This window comes from Dipteris shenzhenensis, chromosome 3, assembly GCF_047967505.1.
Source record: "Dipteris shenzhenensis isolate YYH24624 ecotype China chromosome 3, Dip_SZ_1.0, whole genome shotgun sequence".
Taxonomy (NCBI): Eukaryota; Viridiplantae; Streptophyta; class Polypodiopsida; order Gleicheniales; family Dipteridaceae; genus Dipteris; species Dipteris shenzhenensis.
Window position 1 is genome coordinate 1,327,463 of NC_141598.1, and position 24,057 is coordinate 1,351,519.

The following is a 24,057-nucleotide window of genomic DNA, read 5'->3' on the forward strand; positions in this document are numbered from 1 at the left end:
TCTCGCATCTTATGTCCACATTTTTACTCATTCACTTTTTCCCTTTAAATTTTTTATAAAATGCTAGGATTGAGGTTCAATTTCGAGTTAGTAGTTACGTGCTCAGGTTCAATTTCGAAAAAGCTGCATGCCCCAAAGCTAGTTTGTCGTTATAATGCTGAGTTTCACAAAAATTGTGGCAAGCTCTTTGGAGAGTGTTTGTGGGCTTGCGACATGGGGGAAATGGGATGGTGTTGGAGTCTTGGTTCTTTTACAATAGAGAGAAGAGAAGAGAGGTGGTCTAGTTTTAGCACTTGTAGACTAAAATGTTGTTGTTGCTTATGTTTTTACTTGTCCACTGCTAATAAAAATGGAAGCAATGTAAAGTTGGCCTCCGTTTGTGATTTGATTCAAACCAAGCTTCCAACATAAAAACGAGGAGACAACGAGCAGCGCTCAGCGATGGACGTGGTGCTGGTGCAGATCCGAGGAGACTTGGCGTCCAACGACGCTATCCGGCAAGCGCAGGCGCTGCTGCACGCCTTGCAATGGGGAGCCGCCGGGAAAGATATCTCATCGGTGTCGCGGGCTGCCTGCGATGAGATCATCGCCAGCCCTGCCAACGCAGTGTGCAAGAAACTTGCTTTCGATCTCATTCGTGGCACCCGCCTTACTGCGGAGCAGTGGGAGACTGTCTGTCGAGGCATCAAGAATGATTTCGATTTTCCGGATCCCGATGTCACTGCTGCTGGCGTCTCCTTCCTCGCTGCTATTCCTTCCTGGCGACTCGGCAAACTCGTTATCGATTGTAGTAAGGAAATTTCATCGTGCATCACCAGCGACAACAATCACCTCAGGTACGCCATCACTGAGACCCTTGGATGCATCCTTGCTCGGGACGATGTGGTGACATTGTGTGAATCGAGCGGGGCTCTTTCCGACAAGGTCGGAACTTGGTGGAAGCAGATCGGACAGACCATGCTGGATGTATCGGATGCGGTCTCCAGAGTGGCTTTTGAGGCAGTGGGACGCCTTTTCTCCGAGTTTACTACCAAGAGAATGAGCCGTCTTGCGGGCGATAAGCTCATTCCAACCGAGGCTTCCCTAGCAATTCGTTCGAACTGGGTGACCGCAATGTGCAAATTTGTGTGGGAGAAGCGAAATTTACTGATGGCACGGTCGCTTGTGCTCCCAACAGAGAGTTTTCGCTCGACTGTACATCCTCTGGTGTTTGCTGTCAAAGCTGTTGCAACCGGCATGGTGGAAGAAATGCAGGCTATCTCAGGAAACGATGGCAGTCCACGAGGTCCTATTGGAGAGAAGGATTTTGTAAACGCAGAGAGAATTTTAGGAGTTTCCGATCTTGTTTCGCATCTCGTCCCGTTCCTATCGTCTCTAGATCCCGCGCTGGTTTTTGAAGTCGGGGTCAATCTACTATCCCTCGCAGATGTTCCTGGAGGCAAACCAGAGTGGGCATCTGCTTCTATCACCGCAATTTTAACATTATGGGACAGACAGGAATTCATTGCAGGGAGAGAAAGTATCGTGAGGGCAGTTGTACAAAATCTTCAACTTCTAGATCTTCACATGCAAGTATCCTTATTCAAGAGATTACTCACAATGGTGAGAAATCTGAGGGTGGAGGCAGATCGGATGCACGCTTTGGCTTGTATCTGCCGCACTGCCCTTTGCGTGGATTTGTTTGCAAAGGAAAGCGTGAGAAGGGGTCAGAAGCCTCTACCCGGAACTGATATTGCCTCTCTATTTGAGGACCCCAAGACCAGAGAGGATCTTACAAGTGTAAGTAGCTCAGGTCTTTTCAGAGAGGAGCTGGTTGCTTGCTTAGTGGAAAGCTGTTTTCAGCTTTCCTTACCCCTTCCAAGGCAGAATTCTTCAGGGACAGAGAGCAGGGTGATTGGAGCCTTAGCATATGGAGCAGGATATGAAGCAATGAGCTGGACTCAGACTGCTCTTGAGGTGGTGGAGGTATGCAAGCCTTGTGTGAAATGGGACTGTGAAGGAAGGACATATGCGATGGACTGTTATTTGAAGCTTCTTGTGAGGCTTTGCCATGTATATGACACAAGAGGGGGCGTGAAGAAAGTCAAAGATGGTGCATCTCAAGAGCAAATCTTGAATGAGACCCGGCTGCAGAAGCTGCAGCGTCAACTTGTGAAAGATTTAGCCGAGGTCAGTCTGTTTCCTCAGACAGCTGGTACAGTCCATTTTCCCTGTTTCAAGCGATCGTTCTAGTAACTTGAAGTGTCAGTGTTAGGTTGTCACAAAATGTTTAAAAAGGAATGCTTCGCAGTTCTGTCATTCACGTGCTCAGGTGTTATTGTGTTGAGTTCTCCCTTTTTCCAATCTTGTGCTGGCTGATTATTTTCTGAAGAACAGGTGGCTACACCCAGGCTTTTGGCACGGCTGATCTGGGCACTGGCAGAGCATTTTGATTTGGATGGCTTAGATCCTCTCCTGGCAGATGACCCTGATGATCCTCTCAACATTATAATCGCAAATGTGCACAAAATTCTATTTAATGCAGATTCTCCATTAAATACAGCAACAAACAGACTCCAGGACATTCAAGCAGTTTTGCTATGCTTACAGCATTTGGGCTCTCGTCACCCTAGGGCCGCCCAACTGTTGACTAAGGAACTTGAAGACTTTCGGGCTAGCCCATTTTCTGATTCAGTCAACAAGCACCAGTGCCGCCTTATCTTGCAGATATTCAAGCATATCTTGAAGCATCCGGAGTCCAGGTCTGCTAGCGTAATTCTTGGATGATGAGTGATTTTTCATTGTTTTTATTTTCCATTTGTTGGTGTACATACTTTGGGAGGGGCTTGTGTTGATAAAGAAGCTCGAGTGTCCAGGTTTAGGCATGCATTTGAAAGTCTTCATTTTCTGTGATGTAATTAGTCTATCATTCATATTGGTAGTTTTGATCGAAGCTCTCGACAATCTGTTGGAAAAGTTACTAAACTGTGTAAGTCAGCTGTCTTTTCTTTCTCATTTTTTCTGTCCCTGTTGTAAGTACCTACATGATATTCTGGAAGAGTAAACAGCGATACATCAGTTTAAGTCTGAGAGTCTTTTGGTTTTGATTTAAACTCTCTGATTAGTGCTACGCCTTCACAGTAAACTGCCCATTTTCCATCCTTTCTGGCAGCCCTGACTCTAGCTAATTCAGTTGCCTTAATCTTGAGTTGAGCTTGTGTAAGTTCCTGTGCTATACATACTTGGGTGCCCTTCAACTTGTAAGATTGTCGAAGAAGCTTGATCCGCATATCTTTTGACTTCAATGTAAGGATTGCATGACCTCTATAGTGCAAAATAGGAGCTGGCCTGGAGTCGTCATCATCCTGCTCATCATCATTCACCCATTCAATGTTGGGCAAGCTTGCTTTGATCTTTGCCAATATTTCACTATATGTGTCCTCTTTGTACCAATCTTCTGGGAGTCCCCCTATTCTAATCTTCAGCGCATTATCACATCTGGCTTCATGTTCTTTAATCTCTGCTTGAATATCAGACTTACTTGCTTTGTTGTCCACTTTCACAATCACTTCCTTCTTAGCAGTTTGTACTTCAGTGTGAACAAGATCTTTGACGACTAGTTGCGGGGTAGGGGGGGAATCCTTACAAGATTTTATAGCCTCATCAATTACTGCCTGCTTACCAGGCCCTTCCAGAATGTGAAGTCGGGCCTTTACTTGTGCCAACTCCAATCATAGCACTCTCACTGCCTGATGCAGATAAAAAATCTGATCCATTTGCTCGAGGATGGGTCGTTTTGAGCCTTCTTGTTGGTAATTGCGTGCACAGGGAGAGGGTGTCATGGCTGCAAGTGTAGAGTTCCGAGTCTTGATGGATGTTGAAGTAGTTGAGGGAATTGAGGGGGACTTGGAGGAGAGGGTAGGCCAGTCCATTATTCGCTGTATGTTGAACCCCCTAGCTTAACCTAACCCTCGGGTTGGGTTGGGGGTTTAGCCCAACTCGAGGTTAAGGAGGACTAGGACTAGGTACGGATGGGAGGTATGGAGAGGTGTTGACAGGGGGAGGTACGGATGTATGACTCCGAGCTGTGGTATGGACGATGAAGGACGAAGGTACGGACGGAGTGTTGTGGTACTGACGACGAAGGTACGGACGAAGGTGCGGATGGGCTGTACGGTACGGGGAGAGGCTGAGCGGTTGTACGGAGGAGGTACGGACGGGCTGTACGGTACAGGGAGAGGCTGAGCGGTTGGAGAGAGAGAGAGAGAGAGAGAGAGAGAGAGAGAGAGAGAGACTCTATTAAAGTCTTCAGAAGACCAAAAAGAGTCTATGAGACTGAAAGAAACTGATACAATGAAACTGATGGGTGGAGCTGCTAAACGGGCATCAATACGCAGGACAAATTCAAAATCCATAACCCCGTACATAGAAGCGAAAAAACTCTCTGAGTGGAAGCCAGTGAGAGTGCCAGCCCTAGGAGGGGGATGTTGGGGTGTGAGGCTGCAAAAACCCTGTGATATAGCGCTGGTATCTGTCAGCATGTACAACTCGCTGAAGTCTCCTGATTGTAGCCTTGCGGTGGTGACAAAAGATCCCAATGCTGCTGGAGAGGCAGTAGAGAGAATTGATGTCAGCTGAGTGGAGTCCTCCAATATCTGCTGGTAGTCCTCCCTAATATGTGCATATCGGGGGCACTGTAGAGCCACATGTGCCTCCGTCTCAACTGTCTGCATGTCACAAAGGGTATAGACTCTAGCATGTCTAGGCTGATGCATCCAAGCTCCCTTCTCAATTGCAAATGTATGAGATCTGGTACGAAACCTGGCTATGTTTCTGCGATATAGAAGGGGGATAGGTGTGCTAATATAAGGCCGAGCATGAGTCTCTATGGACATGTATGTAGACCAACATTTGGGATTCATGTTGTCTTGGTAATATTCCAGCTTTCTGCCGGGATATCAACCCCTAAGTATTTGAAGGTGCTGACATACTCAATAATCTGTCCATCAAAGGTGATCTCAGGGCGGTAAGCCTTCGGACTCCAAGCCCAAAGTGGATAATCCACAAAGCAAAAAAATGAAGTGCGTCCTCTCAATCTGCACTCATCCTTGAGGACTCTCGAGGTAATAGGGTGGTCGGCTTTCTTGTGCTCCTTGCGAAAGCCTACTTGTCCAGTGGCCCTTTTCTGGGCCTCTTCTGCCCATGAGCTGATTTTTATTTCAAGCACCGTACTGAAGAGCTTGGCCAATGTAGAGCTGACCATTATAGTTCTGTAATTTGTGACTGAATTTTTGTCTACACCCTTGTGTAAAGGATGGACCCAATTTTCTTGCCATTCCTTAGGAAAACCATGGTGTAGAGCATGTGTTAGGATGTGTGAGAGCCATGTTCTTGCTCGGTCCCCTGTCCATTTCACAAATTCAGCCTGTATCTTCATGTGATTTGAGGCTTTGCCATTAGCCATCTTCTTTAGTCCAGCTTCAATGTCTTCAAAGGTAAAAGGACTAGTACATGTGACCGAGAGAGAGAGAGAGAGAGAGAGAGAGAGAGAGAGAGATTCTTGTTTTTTGCTCTCTTTGTTTCTTGATTTTTTTGTTTATTTTTGCTTAGTCTTCTTCTTCCTTTTCTCTTTATTTCTTGTTATCTTTCCCTTTTGTTTATTTGACGTATTTTAGTAAGCACTGGGTTTGTCCAAGAGACTCCCCGGGTCTTTAGAAGCTCAATATAGTTGCTTATGCTTGGGTACTGATGACGACATAAGCATTGCTTTGCTTGCTAGGTATGTCTTCCTTCTGTTAAAAAAAAAAATTGTTAGCTCATTTTTCTTCTCTTTCGTTTCTCTTTTATTTTCATTGTATGAATTAGAACTTTAGAACAACAAATATCTGAATTTGTATGATTGGATATATTCTAGTCTTACAAAGGGGGGTGTGTGTGTGCGTGTGTATGCAAATTTCACTGCTGCCAAATGATATTGTGATAACTTTTACTAGCAGTGCATTTAACTTTTCTAAGCTTTTTTGATAAACGCTAGTTTTCACAAGCAGTTGTAGCTTGAATGAAGAGAATCTGGAAGTAGACGTCTTGCCTTTCAAATCGGATGTGACAAGAACCAAATTTCTGTGGCCGTAAAAATTTAAAGGGTAACACCTGTTTCCATGAAGTCATCTGCAAATACAATGAAAATCGCAGGAAAGAAATGGAGGTGGCACGAAACAGAGGACTGAATGGAATAGGTGTTGCTCAAGACTAGAGCAATTGATTGAATGAATTGTGCCTTCTTTTTAGATTACTTGTGGACCTTTTTTCTAAAATATTAAAGAAAAAGGGATCTTGAAAGACTGTTGTTGTCGCCTCTCCATACTAGGCAAACCCCTGAAATTGTACTTGACGGAGACATTGGGTGCTCTCTTCATGAATGTCCAATATAGTCCTGCACAGAAAGTGGGTGTTTTGATAACTACTCAGCAATGTGGAGATCATCTCATCATCAACGATTATTAAATTTTATTTAAGTACATGTTTGAAAGACATGAACCCCCATATATATATTCTGCAAATTTTCCTGCATTTTAAGAACGCTTACAGAATGAATATTTATGGCAGATGGGCAGGGTCAGCAGAAGCTACTGGGGATTATCCTTTCAGTCATCATAAGCTTTCAGTGCAGTATTTTGATGCATCTGCAGCACAGGACAGGAAGTTAGAAGATCTGGTCCATAAGGCTGTCCAAGAGCTGTGGAGGCCTGCACCGAGTGAACTCATGCTTCTTATCACTAAGGGGGCTGGTTCTTCTTTATTAAAACCTCCGCCTAGCAGTCGCACTTTATCTGGAAGCAGTGATCCATGCTATGTTGAGGCGTATCATTTAATGGATCCAAATGATGGTCGTTTGACGTTACATATGAAGGTATGATTTTATTTCTTGTATGTTTTTGTTCAATAATCGAATCTTACATGACTTGCTGTGAGCAATATGGTTAAACATACTAATCAAGGAAGTTTACATGGTTTGCATGTTTGTTGCCATATTATTGGCCTATTTTTTAAAATCTTGAATACTGCTTTAATCTTTTCAGTCAAGCTTTCAGTGTGTGCGTGTTTGCTTTGATTTTCCTTTAAGCAACCTAGAGGTGTACCTAAGAGCTTCCAGAATCTTTGGAACTCCAATGGCAGCTTATTCTCGAATATTGGTGAGAAATAAGTGTTGTTTTGCTTATTGAATAGCCCCCCTCCTTGCCACCCACACATAGCCCATATATCCACCACCAGCACCCCCTCCCCCCGGTTTCCTTAGAAGAATTTTCAACTAAATTCAAAATTGAAACAATCCTGAAAACTGATATTTAATTTTGAAACATTCACATAATCCAATTTCAAGTACATGCATCACACAGAGGTAGGGGTCAGAGAGGAACTTAATAGTAGGTTCATCAACACAGCATAGGGTCTTCCGTATGAGCCCTTAGTTTGTCTTTACCTATTATTCTAGAGATACAATCTAGCATCTACATCCACTTGGTTGTGAACGGGACCTAGGAACCCTAGCAATTGAATATACAATAAGTATGTAGAATCCTCAAAATGACGATCTTTCTTCAAACAAAATAGAGAGGCAGAGTGATACAAAATACGAAGCTCCAAAACTATCCTAATATTATAGGATGTGGCTATAAACTCTAGGTACTAGGCCCTTCAAGATGGAACAAAGCTCAGCTATGTAGGACGTTCAAACACGACCCACTTCAAACCTTCTAGCCAAATCGCCTATGCTTTTTCACACATTACATAGTCCATACCTTCGGATCAAAGCCAAAGTTGTATGGTGAAAACGACAATCTCCTATGCCACCTTTTTTCTCCTAGGACAGACGATTTCAATGTAGAAGCTTGAATCAAGTTGAAATTCACATGGAGCTGTACTTCTTTACTCTTTCGGGTGTTCTCCCTTGCTATATATACAGTTTTCTTTGTCTTTATTAGTGTCTGTTCTCTCTCTCTCTCTCTCTCTCTCTCGCTCTCTCTCTCTCTCTCTGCATGCTTCCGCGCATTTCACACTCTCACAGCAAGATAGGTAAGAACCTAATGTACTTCTTTTCCTAAACTGTGCAAGAATCTTCTCTCCATTGATGCTATCAAATGAAGGTAAAGCTTGATCATTAGGATGTTTATGAGAATATGAAGCAGGTTGCTAAAGGAGTGTTAGAGAAGGCTTTCTACAAGATTCATTAACAATTTACGAGCTGCATCTTGCGTTATGGGCCAGCAAGCACATTAATCATTGTCAAAGGAAGTAGCTATAGGACACATGGTGACCTCTAGGTTATCTACTCAGATGAGGAAACATATGTGAAGGAAGAAGAGGTTGAGTCACGATCATTTACAGGAAAATGTTAGAGGTTTCTTCAATGGTGTGTGTTGACTATGGAGCCATCTAGTACATTGGAGGATGACATCGATTTTAGCACATCTGAGGAAGACCAAGCCAACTTAGTAGATTATGCCTTGATAGATATTCATTAGCCGAGGACATTTGATCATGTGAAGGGTGACCCGAATTGGGAAGAAGCCTTAACAGTAGAGATTTGATTCCATAGTCCGCAATGACACTTGGGATACACTAACCAAGCGTGCAAATATGAAGGTCATAAATAGATCTTCAAGGTATAGTATAAGTCAGATGGTTCACTAGACAAGTACAAGGCTAGACTAGTAGCCAAGAGATGTGTTCAAGCAGAAGGCGACTACCAGCAATCTTTTGCTCCGATTGTAAGAATGACCACCATCAGAGTGGTTCTTGCAATCGATGCACATGACAACTAGCCATACTTTAGATGGATGTGAAGTCGGCACTTCTAAATGAGGATTAGAGGAGGAAGTTTGTTTAAAAGAGTGCCTCAGGTTCCAGATTTTGGGAAACAAATTGCATAGACTCCAGAAGGCACCCCACAAGCTGAAATAGACCCTAGGGCTTGGTACACATATATTGATGAGTACTTTGGGATGGATCATGAGATTGAAACTGCACTATGTTGTGTTTTTAGAGGATGAGTTTGGGAATGTTCCTGGATATATCTAGGTATATGCTTTTGCCGTATTAGTGGACATGCAGATTTCACCTTGTGAAGTTTTCGTCCAAGTTGCGGCCTGCTGGTATTGCGATAATTCTTTCTATTTTAAATGGTGCGTTGTCCTATCAGCTAGATTTAGATGCTCTTTTGGGAGAGACTAAAATGAAATCGTTTAGACTTCACAAGCAATTGTAGCTTGAATGAAGAGATTTTGGACTTTTTGATTAGCCTCTCTCCTTTAGTGGTAGCCTTTGTCATGGCTGAGTCTACCCTTCACCTTCGGAGTGCCGACAGAAACTCAGTACGAAGACTTCGTATAAATGGATGCTCAAGTATGTGTGGGTGTGTGGATTTGTATGTGTGAGAGCATATTTTTATAGTATGGTCTACACCCATTGTTGGGTGCTGATGACGTCAGTGGGGATGTCATGGTAGCTAGTCCCTGCTATGTGTGATGGAGTTTATGGTTTTCAATCTTATGAGTGACTATCGTGAGATTGAAACTGCACTATGTTGTTTTTAAAGGATGAGTTTGGGAATGTTCTTGGATTCATCTAGGTATATAGTACTTTGGGATGGATCAGATTGTTCATTCAGAAGTCCTTTATACACCACTTGATGCCTCTTTATTGATGATCTAACCTTGATAGGTGACTATGGTTAGAGGATCAAAGAAATCCAAATACACTTAAAAAAAGAGTTCGAGAGATGGACCTTGGGCTTTTGCATTATTGGCTTGAAATGGAGGTACATCAATAGTAAGTATGGCACCTTCATTTGACAATAGAAGTGTTGGAGATATCATAGCTCAAGAGTGTGTTGGTGTGTATTACTAGGTGATCTAGTACTAATCTATGTGTGTGAGTCATGTGTGAGTGCCAGGTGTCATCATGGGACTTGTCCCATATGACTAGGTGCAAATGGGTGAGTAAGTAGTCTATACAAAGGCTTGTACTTCACTTGTCATGATATACTTGATGAATGAATGAAAGCCCTCATGGTTTCTACATTCGTGTACCACTTCTTCACTCTGTAGCCTCTCTCTCTCTCTCTCTCTCACACACACACACACACACACACACACACACACACACACACACTTTTTTTTTTTTTTTGTGAAACCAGTAACTATATTATTAACATGAAATCAATGTACATGACATTAGACTCCAAAAGAGAGCCTAATGGAAGAACTAAAAAACAGTCAGAAAATAGTAGCATCCAAGTCCCTCGTAGCATAACTATCATATAAAGTTTGCTTGAGGGACATTCTGAAGAAAGCATATGCCTGAGGAAACTGTTGTCCCATCCTAGAATGCAATCTCTGTGTCCAAATAGTCCATAGTACCCAAAAACGAGCCCAGTGAAAGAAAAGGAGGAATGGAGACATCTGAGATGAGAAGCATCCAAACATCGAGAAGAGTTTCCCGAATCTGATAGAGGGAAACCGAAGCCGCAGCAAATGAGAGACATGAGTGATCAATATCCGAGAGTGCGGGCAAGACCATAACAAATGGGGAACTGTCTCACGGTGATGAGAGCAACGGGGGCAGGAAGAGGAAGCAATACGACCTGCTGCCAATTTCACCCCAATGGAAAAAGCTCCCACTATACATCTCCAATAAAAAGCCTCTGTTTCAATGGCAATTTAGCTTTCCAAAATTTCTTGAGTTGTGATTGCCACCAAGATAAAGGCCTATCCAAATTCCAAAGAGTGTTGGCATGCTTATCAATCCATGGCGATGGAAGAAGAAATCTGTAGACCATCGAGGAGGCCAGATTATGCATTGAAAGTGAACAGGTAGCGGGAGATAAGGAAGTCAGATTCCAGTCCAGTAATCTGTCCTGTACAAACAGTGGAGGAACAGGAACAAATGGCTGCAACATAGTTGTAAGTATTCTCCAAATGGGCCTATGATGCAGACCCAAGGGGAATGTCCTGCAAGCTTGTGGAAATGAAAGCACATAACCATGTTGATCCACAACATCTCCGACAAATCTTATGCCCAATTTCATAAGATTATATGCTTTAATAGGTGCCTGTAAAGCAAGAGGCGATTCAAACACCTTGCTCCAATGGATGCTTTCCAAGCGAAGAGAATGACCATGATGGGAAGAAGCACCTGACCATTTAGCATAAGAGAGAATTCTCTTCCAATCATGAATAAAAGCAGTGGAAACAGGACAACCAGGAATTTTCCCCTGAAATGTGGTCATGACTGCTTCCCAGTGATCTGTAATCCAATGCCCATATGCATGGGACGTCATGTTTCCACACATAGCTGCTAACATAATAGCCCATGGCTGTTTTTGCTGAAAAAAATCAGCAATCATAGTGCTCTTTCTTGCCAACATATGAAACTGAAGATTGAGAATATTCAGTCCCCCATGAGTCTTAGGAGAACAAACAGACTGCATGGGAAGTAGTCGCAAAGCCTTTTTGTGAGATTTGCTTTTCCAAAATATCTCCATAGCCTGGGACATATAGGAAGCCAAATGCTTAAAAGACCAGGGAAGAAGAGGCAGATAAAATTGCACATATGCCATAATGATAGACTGTACTATCCGAAGTCGAACATGTAGAGGCCAAGTGGACAAATGCCAGTATTCTAGCTTCTTGTTAATCTTTTGAAGCACCCATTTGAGCTGTTGTTGAGGGGTAATATTCCAGCCAATGGGATACCCTAAATGCCTCACAATAGTCTCTCTCTCACACACACACTCTCTCTCTCACACACACACACACACACACCATGTTTCTACCTTGGTATCAGAGCAGGCCAATCCTGCCCTAGGCGCCCTGCCACATCATCATCTCCCTGCCCTAACCTAACCCTAACTCTGCTCAGCTTCCTCCTTCTTGCAGCCGCCTCATTTCCGCCTCTATTCTACCTCCTCTTGCAGCCATTAGCTTCTGTTTTCGCCTCCTCCATAGCCAGCCACCTCTTCATACCTTGCTGTCTCCACGGCTGCCCTCATTCGAGTGTTCTAGATGCCTATTGCTTGCTGGTCGGCACTTCCTTCAAGACGCGTTTGCACTAGTGCTTCCCCGAGGACGTTTTGAACAGACCCGTTTTTGGAGCTGTTCTGAGGCTTCCAGCATATCTACATCAGCTGTTTTTCACTGTGGTGACCTGCTGCAGCACTTCGGAGCTGCCTTACTGAGCCGCCTTGCAAGTTCTAGACCTGCCTTCGCATTTGGAGAACCTACAGCTACCGCCTTGTACATTTCGGACCTGCGTGTGCATTTTGGAGTTCTTCAGGCCTTCGACCAGCTACTGCAATTATCTACAGATGTTAGGGTTTCAGTTCAGTTGCTTCAAAGTTGCTTTGGAATACAACCTGTTTTGAAGACATTTGGAGCTGTCCTGCGCTAGCATATACTGGCTTTTCTGACCTACAGCGGAAAACCCTAATTTCTGCAAACCCTACATTTCAGAAATTAGGGCTTTCCTGGTTTTATCTTCTCTTGGTACATTTGAAGACATATCTATACCCTATCAGGTCTTGGCTGTTTTCAGTGCTCAAGAAACCTCCATTGATGGAAAGACAGCCCTCCTTATTGATGAAACTCATGCCAATCTTTTGGCTGAAGACCAAGCTGAACCTGAAGAGCTCCCGGACGAGATACATGCAGCTACAGCAGAGGTTCATGGCCTCTCTCTTGACGACGAGGATCTATTTGACTAGGTTTGGGATCTCTAGGCTCCTATGCTATGTGTGCTTGTGTTGAGTCAAATAAAGGTTCTCAGCCTTGAGTTATCCCTCTAAATTTAATGTATCTGGAGTCAATAAGAGGTACTCTGCCCTATGTTGTCCCCCAAAAATGAATGTATTGTCTTTTACTTTGGTTTGATGGTATTGACCACCCAGTTCAGTGTAAGGGGGGGTGACGAGTGATGGTTTGCCCTTGCCGGTCACAAGCTGACTGAGAAGTCACTATCACACGGGAGGTGTTGGATAGTTGGACTTGCTCTTTGCAGTGTTGCGGTGGAGGGGGGATCGGTCTACTCTTTGCGTGTTGGGTCTCACACTCTTTGCTTTGAAGGGGGGTGTTGGAGATATTGTAGCCAAAGAGTGTGTTGGTGTGTAGTACAAGGTGATCTAGTACTAGTCTATGTGTGTGAGCCATGTGTGAGTGCCATGTGTCATCATGGGACTTATCCCATATGCACTAGGTGCAAGTGTGTGAGTGAGTAGCCTATATAAAGGCTTGTACTTCACTTGTCATGATATACTTGATGAATGAATGAAACCCTACATTTGTGTACCACTTCTTCAATCCCTAGCCTCTCTCTCTCTCTCACACACACACTCACACACACTTTTTTGTGGGGCGAAATCTTTGATTGGTTATATTATATGAGTAGCAACCTCAAAATAAGGTGCTACAATTACATCAATTGAAAATTTCAATTACACACACACACACACACATATTTTTTTGGGTGGAATCTTTGAGTCATTATATTACAAAAAAAGCTATCACAGAAAGGGAGAGCTATAATACATCAAGAGAAAATCTCACTGTAGGACAAATATACATTATGATCAAAGACACGAGATTGCAAGCAATCAAAAAGCGATTGCTGCAAAGAGTGTTTGAAGAAAGAGAAAGTGGAAAAAACAGGATCACCAAAGATCCTATGATTGCAATCCTTCCAGAGAGTCTAGAGTGCCCAGTACCGAACCCAAACAAAAAAGAAATCAAACTCCTGTCTGGGTGGATGTACATCAAAAAGCCAGAATAACTTACCAAAAGCAATTTGAGGAAATCGAGCTCTCAAAATCTGCCGAAGGAAGTCCAAGAAAGCACGAGAGGAAGGACAATGCCAAAAGAGATGAGGCACAGTCTCTCTCGGAGTCAGACATCTGCGACAAATAGAGGAAGCAATATGTCGTCATGCCAAGAGCTGTCCATGAGGAAGAACACCCAATAAAGCTGTTCACAAGAAAACCTGCTGACGGAGAGGAATCTTAGAATGCCAAATTTGTCTCAAACGTTTCCGCCACCATTTCAGAGGACGATTAAGATGCCAAAGCTGATTTGCCTTTTGTGAGATAAATGGCGGAGGAAGTAGAACTTTTGTAACATGCAATGGTTATTTGATCGTGTAATTCGCAGCAAGACCTTCTTTAAACCTTTAGCGAGGAATGGGCGTTGTTTACCATAGAGAGAGAAAGGAGATAAGGGTAGAGAGAGAGTAGAGTCGACAACCAATTGGGTCCCTGTACCCACTGAGGGCCCCCTCCCCCAATGAGGGGAGAATTTGCTTTATACTTGGAGAACTGAGAAATACAAAGAACACTCTTTGAGAGAGCACGGAACACGCTTTTGAAGAGCTTACTGTGCACACATATAGCAGACCCAAAGATCTGAGAGGCAACGCCGACTAGTACCGAGACCTTGATGCTGTCCACAGTGACGATGTAGGACGCTTCTGCAAGGCAAGGGAGAGGCTTGTGTTGTCTACCGGAATGCAGGGTTACTGTGTGAGTGAGAGAGTGATAGTTGAGAGTAATAGATACTGAGAGAGAGCTGAGATATAACTGAGAAACTAGAGCTAAAAAGTAGGCTGTGTAGCCTGTAAAGAAAACTGAGAAAAGATGAGGAAACAGTGTCCAAACCTCTCTCCGTTTGCTGGTCCAAACCTCCGACTGTTGTGCTGCGTGGACACCTTTAGATCAGGCTGAACTGATGGCCAAGGGACTGAGGCTAGAGCAGGGCCAGAACTGAGGATCTCTGGGGCTGCAGAAGGAGGTTGGAGTGGATTGTAGGAGAGCTGAAGGCAGGAGCACTGAATGAGAAAAGAGGGCAGCCAAGGGGCCCTTTTATAGGGCTGGACTGAGCCAACCCAGTCTGTAAACAGCCGACTGAGTCGGTCTGTTTTACAGACTGGTTGGCCTACAACCAGCCTATAAAAAGCCCTCCCTGGCTAATTTGCCAGGGGAGTTTTTGGGCAGCTTTTGCAGGCTGCCTTCCCTGCTTACCTGTCCAGTCTTTGGGGACCCTAAAGGGACTCCTAACCTAGGCTAAGACCTAAACTATAAGATGGAAACACTTAACCTACTGTTCTCCAGTGGGTACTAGTGAACAAGAACTGACTTACTGACTTGACCTAAGGCTGAGAGACTGACCTACGTAGCTTGTGCCTGACTGTCCTTGGACAAGGGGTCACAGCATACGACAAAGTCTCCTATCTGGGAACTATAATGCACTTGTCGATGTAGCCAGTGTGTCACCTTGCACCCAAGTGCAGGGGTGCATGTGACAACTTTATAAAGAGAAGAGAAAGTAATATGTGCAAACTGTAGAGGACAGTATGACAAGCCCACATAAGAAAGTGTCTAGTATTGAAGACGATCCTGTAGATGCAATGGAGGAACAGCCTGAAAAGGTTGGAGCATCAAAGTAATCTTATGCCAATGTGGATGATAATGCATTCCAAGGCCAAGTTTGGCAGTGGCCAAAGCCAAAGGAAGAGTAAGGGGAATTCCAGCATCATCAACAACATCCTGAACCAAAGGAATCCCCTTGAGACTCAGAAAATACGAACGTCGAGGCTCTTGCAAAGCCAAAGGAAGGGTGAACACTCTAGACCAATGTATACTTTCAGCTCTGAAAGAGTTGCCCTGCAAGGAATCATTGCCATGCAAATCCAAGTGAGAAAGGATATGTTTTCAATCCATCAACAAATGGGAAACCAAAGGACGGCCGGGGATTTTGCCTGTCACAGAACCAAAAAGAAACTCCCATTAGGAAAGCTGCCAATGACCAAAAGCTGGAGATTCAACATATAAGAGTAAATGACGAATCATGGCAGCCCATGGTTGAGAACCTTGCAAAAACTGCAGCATGAGTTTTCCCTTATGAGCAAGAATGTGCAGATGGATATTAAGAATATTAAGACCTCCATGCATCTTTGTAGAGCAAAGCTGTTTTACCAGAAGCAAACGTAGGCTTTTTTTGCCATGGCGAGAACACCAGAAGATTTCCAGCACCTCAGACATAAAAGAGGCAAGATCAGCCTTGCTGAACATAATAAGAGGCAAGTATTGAATATACGCCATCAGAATAGATTGCACAATTCGAAGACGAACATGTAGAGGCCAAGTTGCCAATTTCTAGTACTCTAGCTTTTTCTTGAGAGCTGCGAGAATCCAATTAGATTGTTGACAAGGAGAAAGTGTCCAACTCAAAGGATAGCCAAGATGACGAACCAATTGAGTTGGTGGGATGATTTCTCCAGGCCATAAAAGAGAGTGCCATTCCTTGGAATGCAAAGGCAACAATTTTGATTTCTGAAAATTTAGATGAAGCCCAGCAGCTAAACCATATAAAGAAAGAGCTTGCATCAGCTCAGAAAGATCCTGCTCTGTATTGCGGGGAGTGGAAAAAGAATCATCTGCATAAGCTTGAGCAAGCAATGGTTTACTGTCATGAATTTCCAAACCATGTAGCTTATCCGTAGCTACGAGATGATCCATATACTAAAGCATGGGGTGCGTGGCTATAGCATACAGGAGCGCACTAAGTGGACAACCTTGACGCACTGAGCTTGATGCACTGAGCAAGAGTCCATGCTTTAGAGATATCCCCAAAAAGAATGCAAGTAGCTTGATTGTCACTATAAAGCCAGTATATGATATGCTGCAATTTCTGTCCAAATCCCAAAGCATGCATTGTCTGAGAGATGAAGTCCCATTGAATAGTATCAAAAGCCTTGGCAATATCAACTTGCAGTAAAAGAATATCCTGCTCTGTGTATTTGGCATACACAATTCTAACATAAGCGTTTGCGATATTATCAGTGATATGCCTGCGAGGAACAAAGCCATATTGTGCAGGATGTAAACCATCATGCAAGTATCCTTTAATACGATCAACCACCATCTTGGTGATGATTTTATAAATGACAGGCATAAGAGTAATGGGTCTCCAATCAGCCAATGATTCACAAATCTGCTTTTTGGGAAGAAGCTTTACTAGCCCTTTTTTCGAAGAAACTGGCATATGTTGCTGTTCCCAGGCATGGTTGATCATACGTAGCAAAATGGGCTTGAGAAGATCCCAGTATGCAAGAAAAAATTCCAACTGTTAGGCCATCCCATCCCGGAGATTTCCATTTACCACATGATCGGACAACAGTGGTCAATTCTGTTTCAGTGAAAGGGCCACACACACACACACACACACCATATTTCTAACAAGAAGTACTCTACAGAGATTCTGAAGGCTTATAGGATGGAGAATTGCAGACAACATCACCTTCAATGGAGGTAAATGCCAAGTCATCCAAGAGGACTCATCTTTAGTAATTGACATGATGGTGACAGGCAGCTGTCTATCTAATACATGATCGAATACATGACATTGATAGGCAGCTTTGTCTATCTAGTCTAGGCATTAGATGTGCAACTGGATTGCTGAGCCAATTTTCCATGGAACCGAGGGTGGACTAGTAGGTTGGCTGCCATACATGTTCTTAAGTACATCTAGGGTACTCAAAACTATGGCATCAAACATAGCTCAGGGGACACTCTAAAGGGATTTTGTATTCAAATTGAGTAGGAGATCAAAACAGCCAAAGATTGACCTCTGGTTTTTGTTTTCTATCGGCAGGAACTTGCCCTACTTGGTTCAGGAAGAAACGACCATGGTTGCGCTGTCTTTGGTGGAGTCTGTGCATTTTGCAGAGGGAACACTCTAAAGGGATTTTGTATTCAAATTGAGTAGGAGATCGAAACAGCCAAAGATTGACCTCTGGTTTTTGCTTTCTATTGGCAGGAACCTACCCTACTTGGTTCAGGAAGAAACGACCATGGTTGCGCTGTCTTTGGTGGAGTCTGTGCATTTTGCAATGCGGCATCTAAAGCAGTATAGCTCAGATGGATCTTGGATGATTTGGGTCTTTGGACAGGATGACTCAACCATCCTATATTGCAACAGCCGGAGTTGTATAGCTATTACGAAGAACCCAGTGTTCCATGCTCTAATAAAGCACAGAGGTCGAGTATCACTTTGTTTGAGAAAAGATTATCCCCAAAGACATTAATCTCCTTTACTATCCTGTAAAGGAGATGCTTTGATACCTTCACAAAGGTGCTCAGCTAAGGACACGAGTATTTACTTCACGGTTTGGACGTCTCATGCTAGGCCTAAGGTAGAGTTGCACTTTGCTCTCCACATATCATCTCAAGAAATTAACTCATCTAGTGCAAGGGAGTAGAAGACAAGGAGCAAGTCATGTGCCGCTCAATTGGAGCATATGGTTCTTCACATCTCTTGTCTCAAGAGTGCACAAGAAGAGTAGAAGAAGAGCATGGTCACTGGTTTGAACTTGTGGTTTAGCTTCTAAATTCAACTTGTTTTGGGCAGTATCTATGTAGATTTACTTGTGTGTGTGTGTGTGTGTGTGCATGTAGCATGGGTGTTGATGATCGTTTAGTAGGTCCACCCTTTCAGCGTGTTTGTATCTGGTTTCCCAGTTGCATAGACCCATCGGTCTTCCGCAAGGTGGAGGCTCAAGCCTCAAGACCAAATCTATAGAGCCAATTTAAGTGTCCAATGTGCAAGTTCTTTTAGAAATCCCCAAATATGAACAGAGGTCATGCTGAAGTCTTTCTCAAAGACCAAAAGCTCAAGCACAAATACATGAATATTCACAAACTTGCACAAGATGGAGGCTCAAGAACCGATGCTAAATCTACAAAGGCACAAAATGGGCAGCCAATGTTCAAAAAGAGAACGGGAGAGAGGGAAGTGCCCCCTAAAAAATAGGCCCCACAGTGGCCTTATAGGCAGCCCTACAGGTGGCTCTTGGGCTGTAAAACATGTTTCATGATGGCATTGATTTCTTACAAGTCTTAGAAGTCTTAGAACTCTGACTTCCAAGGATTGATTAATTAGATGTAACGATAAGGGAGCCATTGGGCAAATTTTAAAGATAGAGTTGAATTTAACTCAACCTTAACCATAGCTTAAATTTATGAGAAGTATCATTGTGCACACATGCACAAACACTGAAGCAAATATTGACTAAGAAATGTTCACAAACAAGAGAGAGAGAGAGTTTATTAAAGTCTGCAAGCTTGTGAGCATTCTTGTAGATGTGTTCAAGCTCTCGGTCTTTGGGAAAGATTTAGTCTTGTGGTGTGAGCATGGCCTTTGTTTCTACCTGGGAATTCTTAAAGAATGTTCTCAATTGGGAGAGGACGCAAGGTCAAGTGGCCAAGCTTTGAGGGCTCACTTGTGGCTTTTGTATAAATGGCGATCTTTAAAAAGCATAGAGACTCTCATTGAGATTTTGGTGTAGTTGATTCAGGAAAGTGTTTATCTTTTGTGGGTTGAAGAGGGTTAAAAAGTAAATTTATAGTGGATGGAGGGCCTAACAAATGCTTTAAAAGAAACAATAGTTATGATTGAAGATTTTCGTCCTTCAAAATTTTCAATTCTTGTAGAAAGTGCTTGGGCCTAAAAGGATGTATCTCGCAATTTGAAGTTGACTATTAGATTCTTTTTATCACTTGCATAAGGCATTGATTGATGTTATGCGTGCAGGTGTTAAATATGACCGAGCAAGAGCTCAATCGAGTTGATGTGCGCATAGGATTGATTGGTGCTTTGCAATTTATGGATGGGTCTCCTCAAGTAGTGCGAAACCTACAACGTCTTCAATCTCAAGTACTTTATTCTATGCTCAAGCTTCTGTTGGATTTCTTTCTACAATAAGATTTACAAGTTTTAGATATGTTCAATAGTTCTCGAACATATCCTATGCGTGGGTCCAACTATAGTGCATACATGTGAGTCGATGCATACACGTAAGGAGATATGAGAGAGAGAGAGAGAGAGAGAGAGAGAGAGAGAGCTCCACAAGAGATATAGAACCAACAAAAATATATTTCCGTCTGATAGCACACAATACAAAAGAAGTCCAGATACCCACCAAATTGTGGTCCTTTATCTTTACCCCACTACCTCTGTGGCACTTCTAGATCCTTGAGCCCACGTGCTCCTTGCCCAGCATCTGTAGACTTTAGTCTCCATGCCTGATCCCTGCTCCTTGCTGCCCTGGAAGACAGCCAAGGGTGCAGCCCCTTCCTGAGCTTTGTATGCAGCTCTTCAGTCTCCACGGGATCCCCTGGATGGTGGCCCAGATGTGCTGCTCTGCTGCTGCAATCTGCTGCCTGAAATGCTGCTCTGGTGGACTTAGAATGAGGCCCCAAGGGGCCCCTTTTATAGGTGCTGGAAGCCCCTAAATCAACTGACCTGGTAGGGGGCAATTGGCCGACCCAAACAGTCTGCCCCAGCTGACCCCCGGGTCCCCGGGCTCTCTCTTTGAGGCCTTTGCAGGCCGTGTTTGACAACGTGGCAGGCTGCCACTGGCCCAGACTTCTACAGTCCTACCCTGACCTGTTCTAGGGCAAACTAGGCGCCCATTCAGCCCTACCGTTTCACCTCCTGTCAATCCAGGTTCCAGCCTCTAGGTCCTCTCCAACATCTCTGTACAACCTGCTGTGTTCATCCATAATGCTGCTGAAGACCTCCGTACTGTTGCTGATGTCATTACACTGCTCCAGCCTCCTAGATCTGTGCAGATCTACTCCCACATGAGCCATACTGCCATGCATTCATGTGGGCCTCCACGGAGCTCTAGATTGCCAGGTATGTCCTTGGACCTGCTGCCCACATGGCAACCGATGTGCTGTCCATGTGGCAGCCCCATGCTTTGTTGTTTTGCTGTGTATGCTGCCCATGTGGCGCCAGCACGGGACACCAGTGTCCTTCATCAACCAGCCGAGACGTCGCTCCAAGCCAGCCGAGACGCTGCTTCAAGCCTCTCCATCGCAGTACTGCGCAAGACGGTGAAGGCCTAACGACGTGATTCGCGAAGAAGGCACAACTCAACTTCTGAAACACCTCTGCAGTACGAGTTGCTGAAGGAGACGCGAAACTCCCATCCGCGACTCAGCCACCGCCAACGACAGCTCGCGCAACGATCTCCAGCGACATATCCTCTCGCCTAGCCCCAGGTTGACTCTGCAAAACTCTCTCTATCAAGCTTCAAACGATCCCAGCGCCATCTCCTTCACGTCCGTCGCCTCCATGCACTCTCACAGAAATCTCCAAGGTTCACTTACCTTAGGAGATTGACACGTGTCCAGTTACCCACATAAGGTTGGGTCCCCTAATGCTGGTCAGGTAACTGCGTGAACCCCTAGTCAAGTTAACCCAAGGCTGGGTTACTCAAGAAAAGGTGGTCAAAAATCAGCCACGTGGCACTTATCCACTTGCCACGTCACCTTATCCATCTGCCACGTGTCACAAGCTATCCTCTTGCCACCTCAGCAGTCTCCAGTGCATGCCACGTGGCAACCTTATCTCTGAAGCTGCCACGTCATCAGTGCCACCTCAGCTGCAACGTCAGCTGACACGTCATCAGGCCACGTCATTACTGACTACCACGTCACCTCTGCCACGTCATCAGGCACGTCATCAGTGCCACATCAGCAGTGCCACCTCAGCACTGACCTCTGCAGGCACAATCCCTTGTCAAGCACACTGTGCACACACTGCATGTGCACACAGTTGCCACCTCAGCACAGAGCTTCACTGGCACACCTCTTGCTAAGCACAGTGCCACATCATCACTGCATGTGACTCACAGTGACACATCACCATTGAGCACCATTTGCACTCCTTTTGCCCCTCCACCTAGATCAAGTCATATCTCTTGATCTAGGAAGAATTTGAGGGCGCTCCAAAAAGGAAAGTCGCTCGTTTTTTCGTGCTCTACGCGCTCGTCACATCACGTGCACATTTCGGTGCAAGTTACACTCACATTAGCCTCGCCGACAAAACCACTTCCTTCACGCACATTTGCCTCTACATCGACGCATCTAACCCAGCACTTAAAAAGAACAAAAGAAAAGGAATTATTTGCTATTCTTTCATTGATCGACTATTGGTTTAGATGTAGATCAGAGTAGACTAGATCGCCATAAAGGGGACGCTTTGAATTTTCCCAAGTTGCCAATCTAAGCCATGCCCGAAATTCCGGACTAGTTCCTACTGGGAGTCAGTTCATACGCTCACATATGGTTTCACATCATTACATTACCTGAAACCTTACATTCATCAGTTCAATGAGCAGACTTCAGAGTTCAGAGGCATTGCAGATAGATTCAGTGGGCAGATAGCACTTGATCGCCATAGAGTAGAGTAGATCGCCATAGAGTAGATCAGAGTAGACTAGATCGCCATAGAGGGGACGCTTTGAATTTCCCCAAGTTGCCAATCTAAGCCATGCTTGAAATTCCCGACTAGTTCCTACTCGGAGTCAGTCCATACGCTCACATACGGTTTCACATCATTACATTACCTGAAACCTTACATTCATTAGTTCAGTGAGCAGACTTCAGAGTTCAGAGGCATTGCAGATTGATTTAGTGGGCAGATAGCACTTGATTTCACACACACACATGCCACCATTGTAAAGCCTGTTTGGCTATCTCACGGCATCGTGCACATCATTTTCAGCCTTGTAAAGCCTCTTGGCTATTCCCGGCATCATTGCCACAAGCCTTGTAATACAGATCAGATTTTATATACTGCAGTTCTATCTTCACCGACGGTTCATAGATTTCACTTGGCATATTCAGTGTATTTGCAGTTGATTCATACAGAGATTTTCAGGACACTTTTTGAGTACATTTCTTGCACCATGTCGACTAGCAACCTCAATTTGGAGGCATCTGCTAAGTTAGACAACTCCAATTTCGGTACATGGAAATACCGAATGGAGACCATTCTTGTGCTTCAGGACAAATGGGAGTATGTCGATGGGTCTGCACCTAGACCATTGGCCGACCCAGCCACCAGTAGCTCTACTTCATTTGTTGTCACAGCACTAGCAACGGAATCTACATGGGGATCTACATCTACACAAACAGTTTCCGCATCAGTAGCAGATCCTGCCATTGCCTGAGCTCAAGCAGAATGGGATAAGAAAGACAAGTATGCCTATCACCTGATCAAGCAGAATGTGCAAGATGTCATGCTAGGACAACTCAACACAGTCAAGACATCAAAAGAAGCATGGGATATGCTCGCCGCTCTCTACGAGTCCAAGAACACATCCAGGATTCTCACCCTGAGAAACCAGATCAACCTGAGTTTCCGAAACAGCAGTGAAACCGGTCATGCTTATGTACTCCGCATAAAAGGCTACAACAATAAACTTGCAGCAGCAGGAGAGACTATGAACCTCGCAGAAATGGTTCAAGTCATTCTGAATGGACTAGGAGAGGGATACGAGAATCTAGTCCAGAGTATTGCCATCCAACGGCAAATTCCAACACTGGAAGAACTTCAGTCAGTTCTACTTGGTGAAGAACTCAGGACTCAGGCAATTCAAGCACGTAAAGGTCATTCTAATGATCAGGCATTCACAGCTTCAGACAGAAGCAGAGGCAAAGGCAGAAACAGAGGTAGATTATATCAGAAAAGTGATCATCATCAACAAAATCAAAGTCAGAATCAGCATCAGCATCAGCATCAGCATCATCCTCAGCAACATCAAAATCAGCATAGAGGAAATCATTCCAATCGAGGAAGATTCCAAGGACGAGGGAATGCATCCACCAATGTGTCAAACATTCAGTGCAACTACTGTCACAAGTTTAAACACTATAAAAGAGATTGTCGCAAGAAGAAGTACGACCAAGGCGGTCAATCCAGCAGTAATCGAGGGAATTCCCGAGGAAGAGGAAATCATTGTGGTGGACATTCTAGTCAAAGTCATTTTGCAAATGAACATGGAAATGTTTCTTGCAAGCGAGGAATTGCATCAGACTGATACAATGCACCTAGACACTGATTTCAATCCTAAAGAGGATTTCAGCTATCAAGTCGACCAAGTGGAACAGGATCCTTGGTACATCGACAGCGGTGCATCATCCCATATGACAAATCATCAGGAATGGTTCATAGAGATGAAACCATT

The 24,057-nt window shown here is 44.2% G+C and overlaps 1 protein-coding gene across 1 annotated transcript in view; it reads left to right on the top strand.

Moving 5' to 3' along the window:
- The first annotated feature begins 336 nt into the window (after positions 1-336).
- Positions 337-24,057, top strand: part of TPLATE (ARM repeat superfamily protein) — a 65,051-nt gene continuing 41,330 nt past the window's right edge. The window contains exons 1-4 of the mRNA XM_087372984.1: positions 337-2,169; positions 2,377-2,741; positions 6,586-6,889; positions 19,611-19,733. Of these exons, the coding sequence (XP_087229110.1) occupies positions 442-2,169; positions 2,377-2,741; positions 6,586-6,889; positions 19,611-19,733 (2,520 nt within the window). The 5' untranslated portion in view covers positions 337-441. The remainder of the gene's footprint in view (positions 2,170-2,376; positions 2,742-6,585; positions 6,890-19,610; positions 19,734-24,057) is intronic.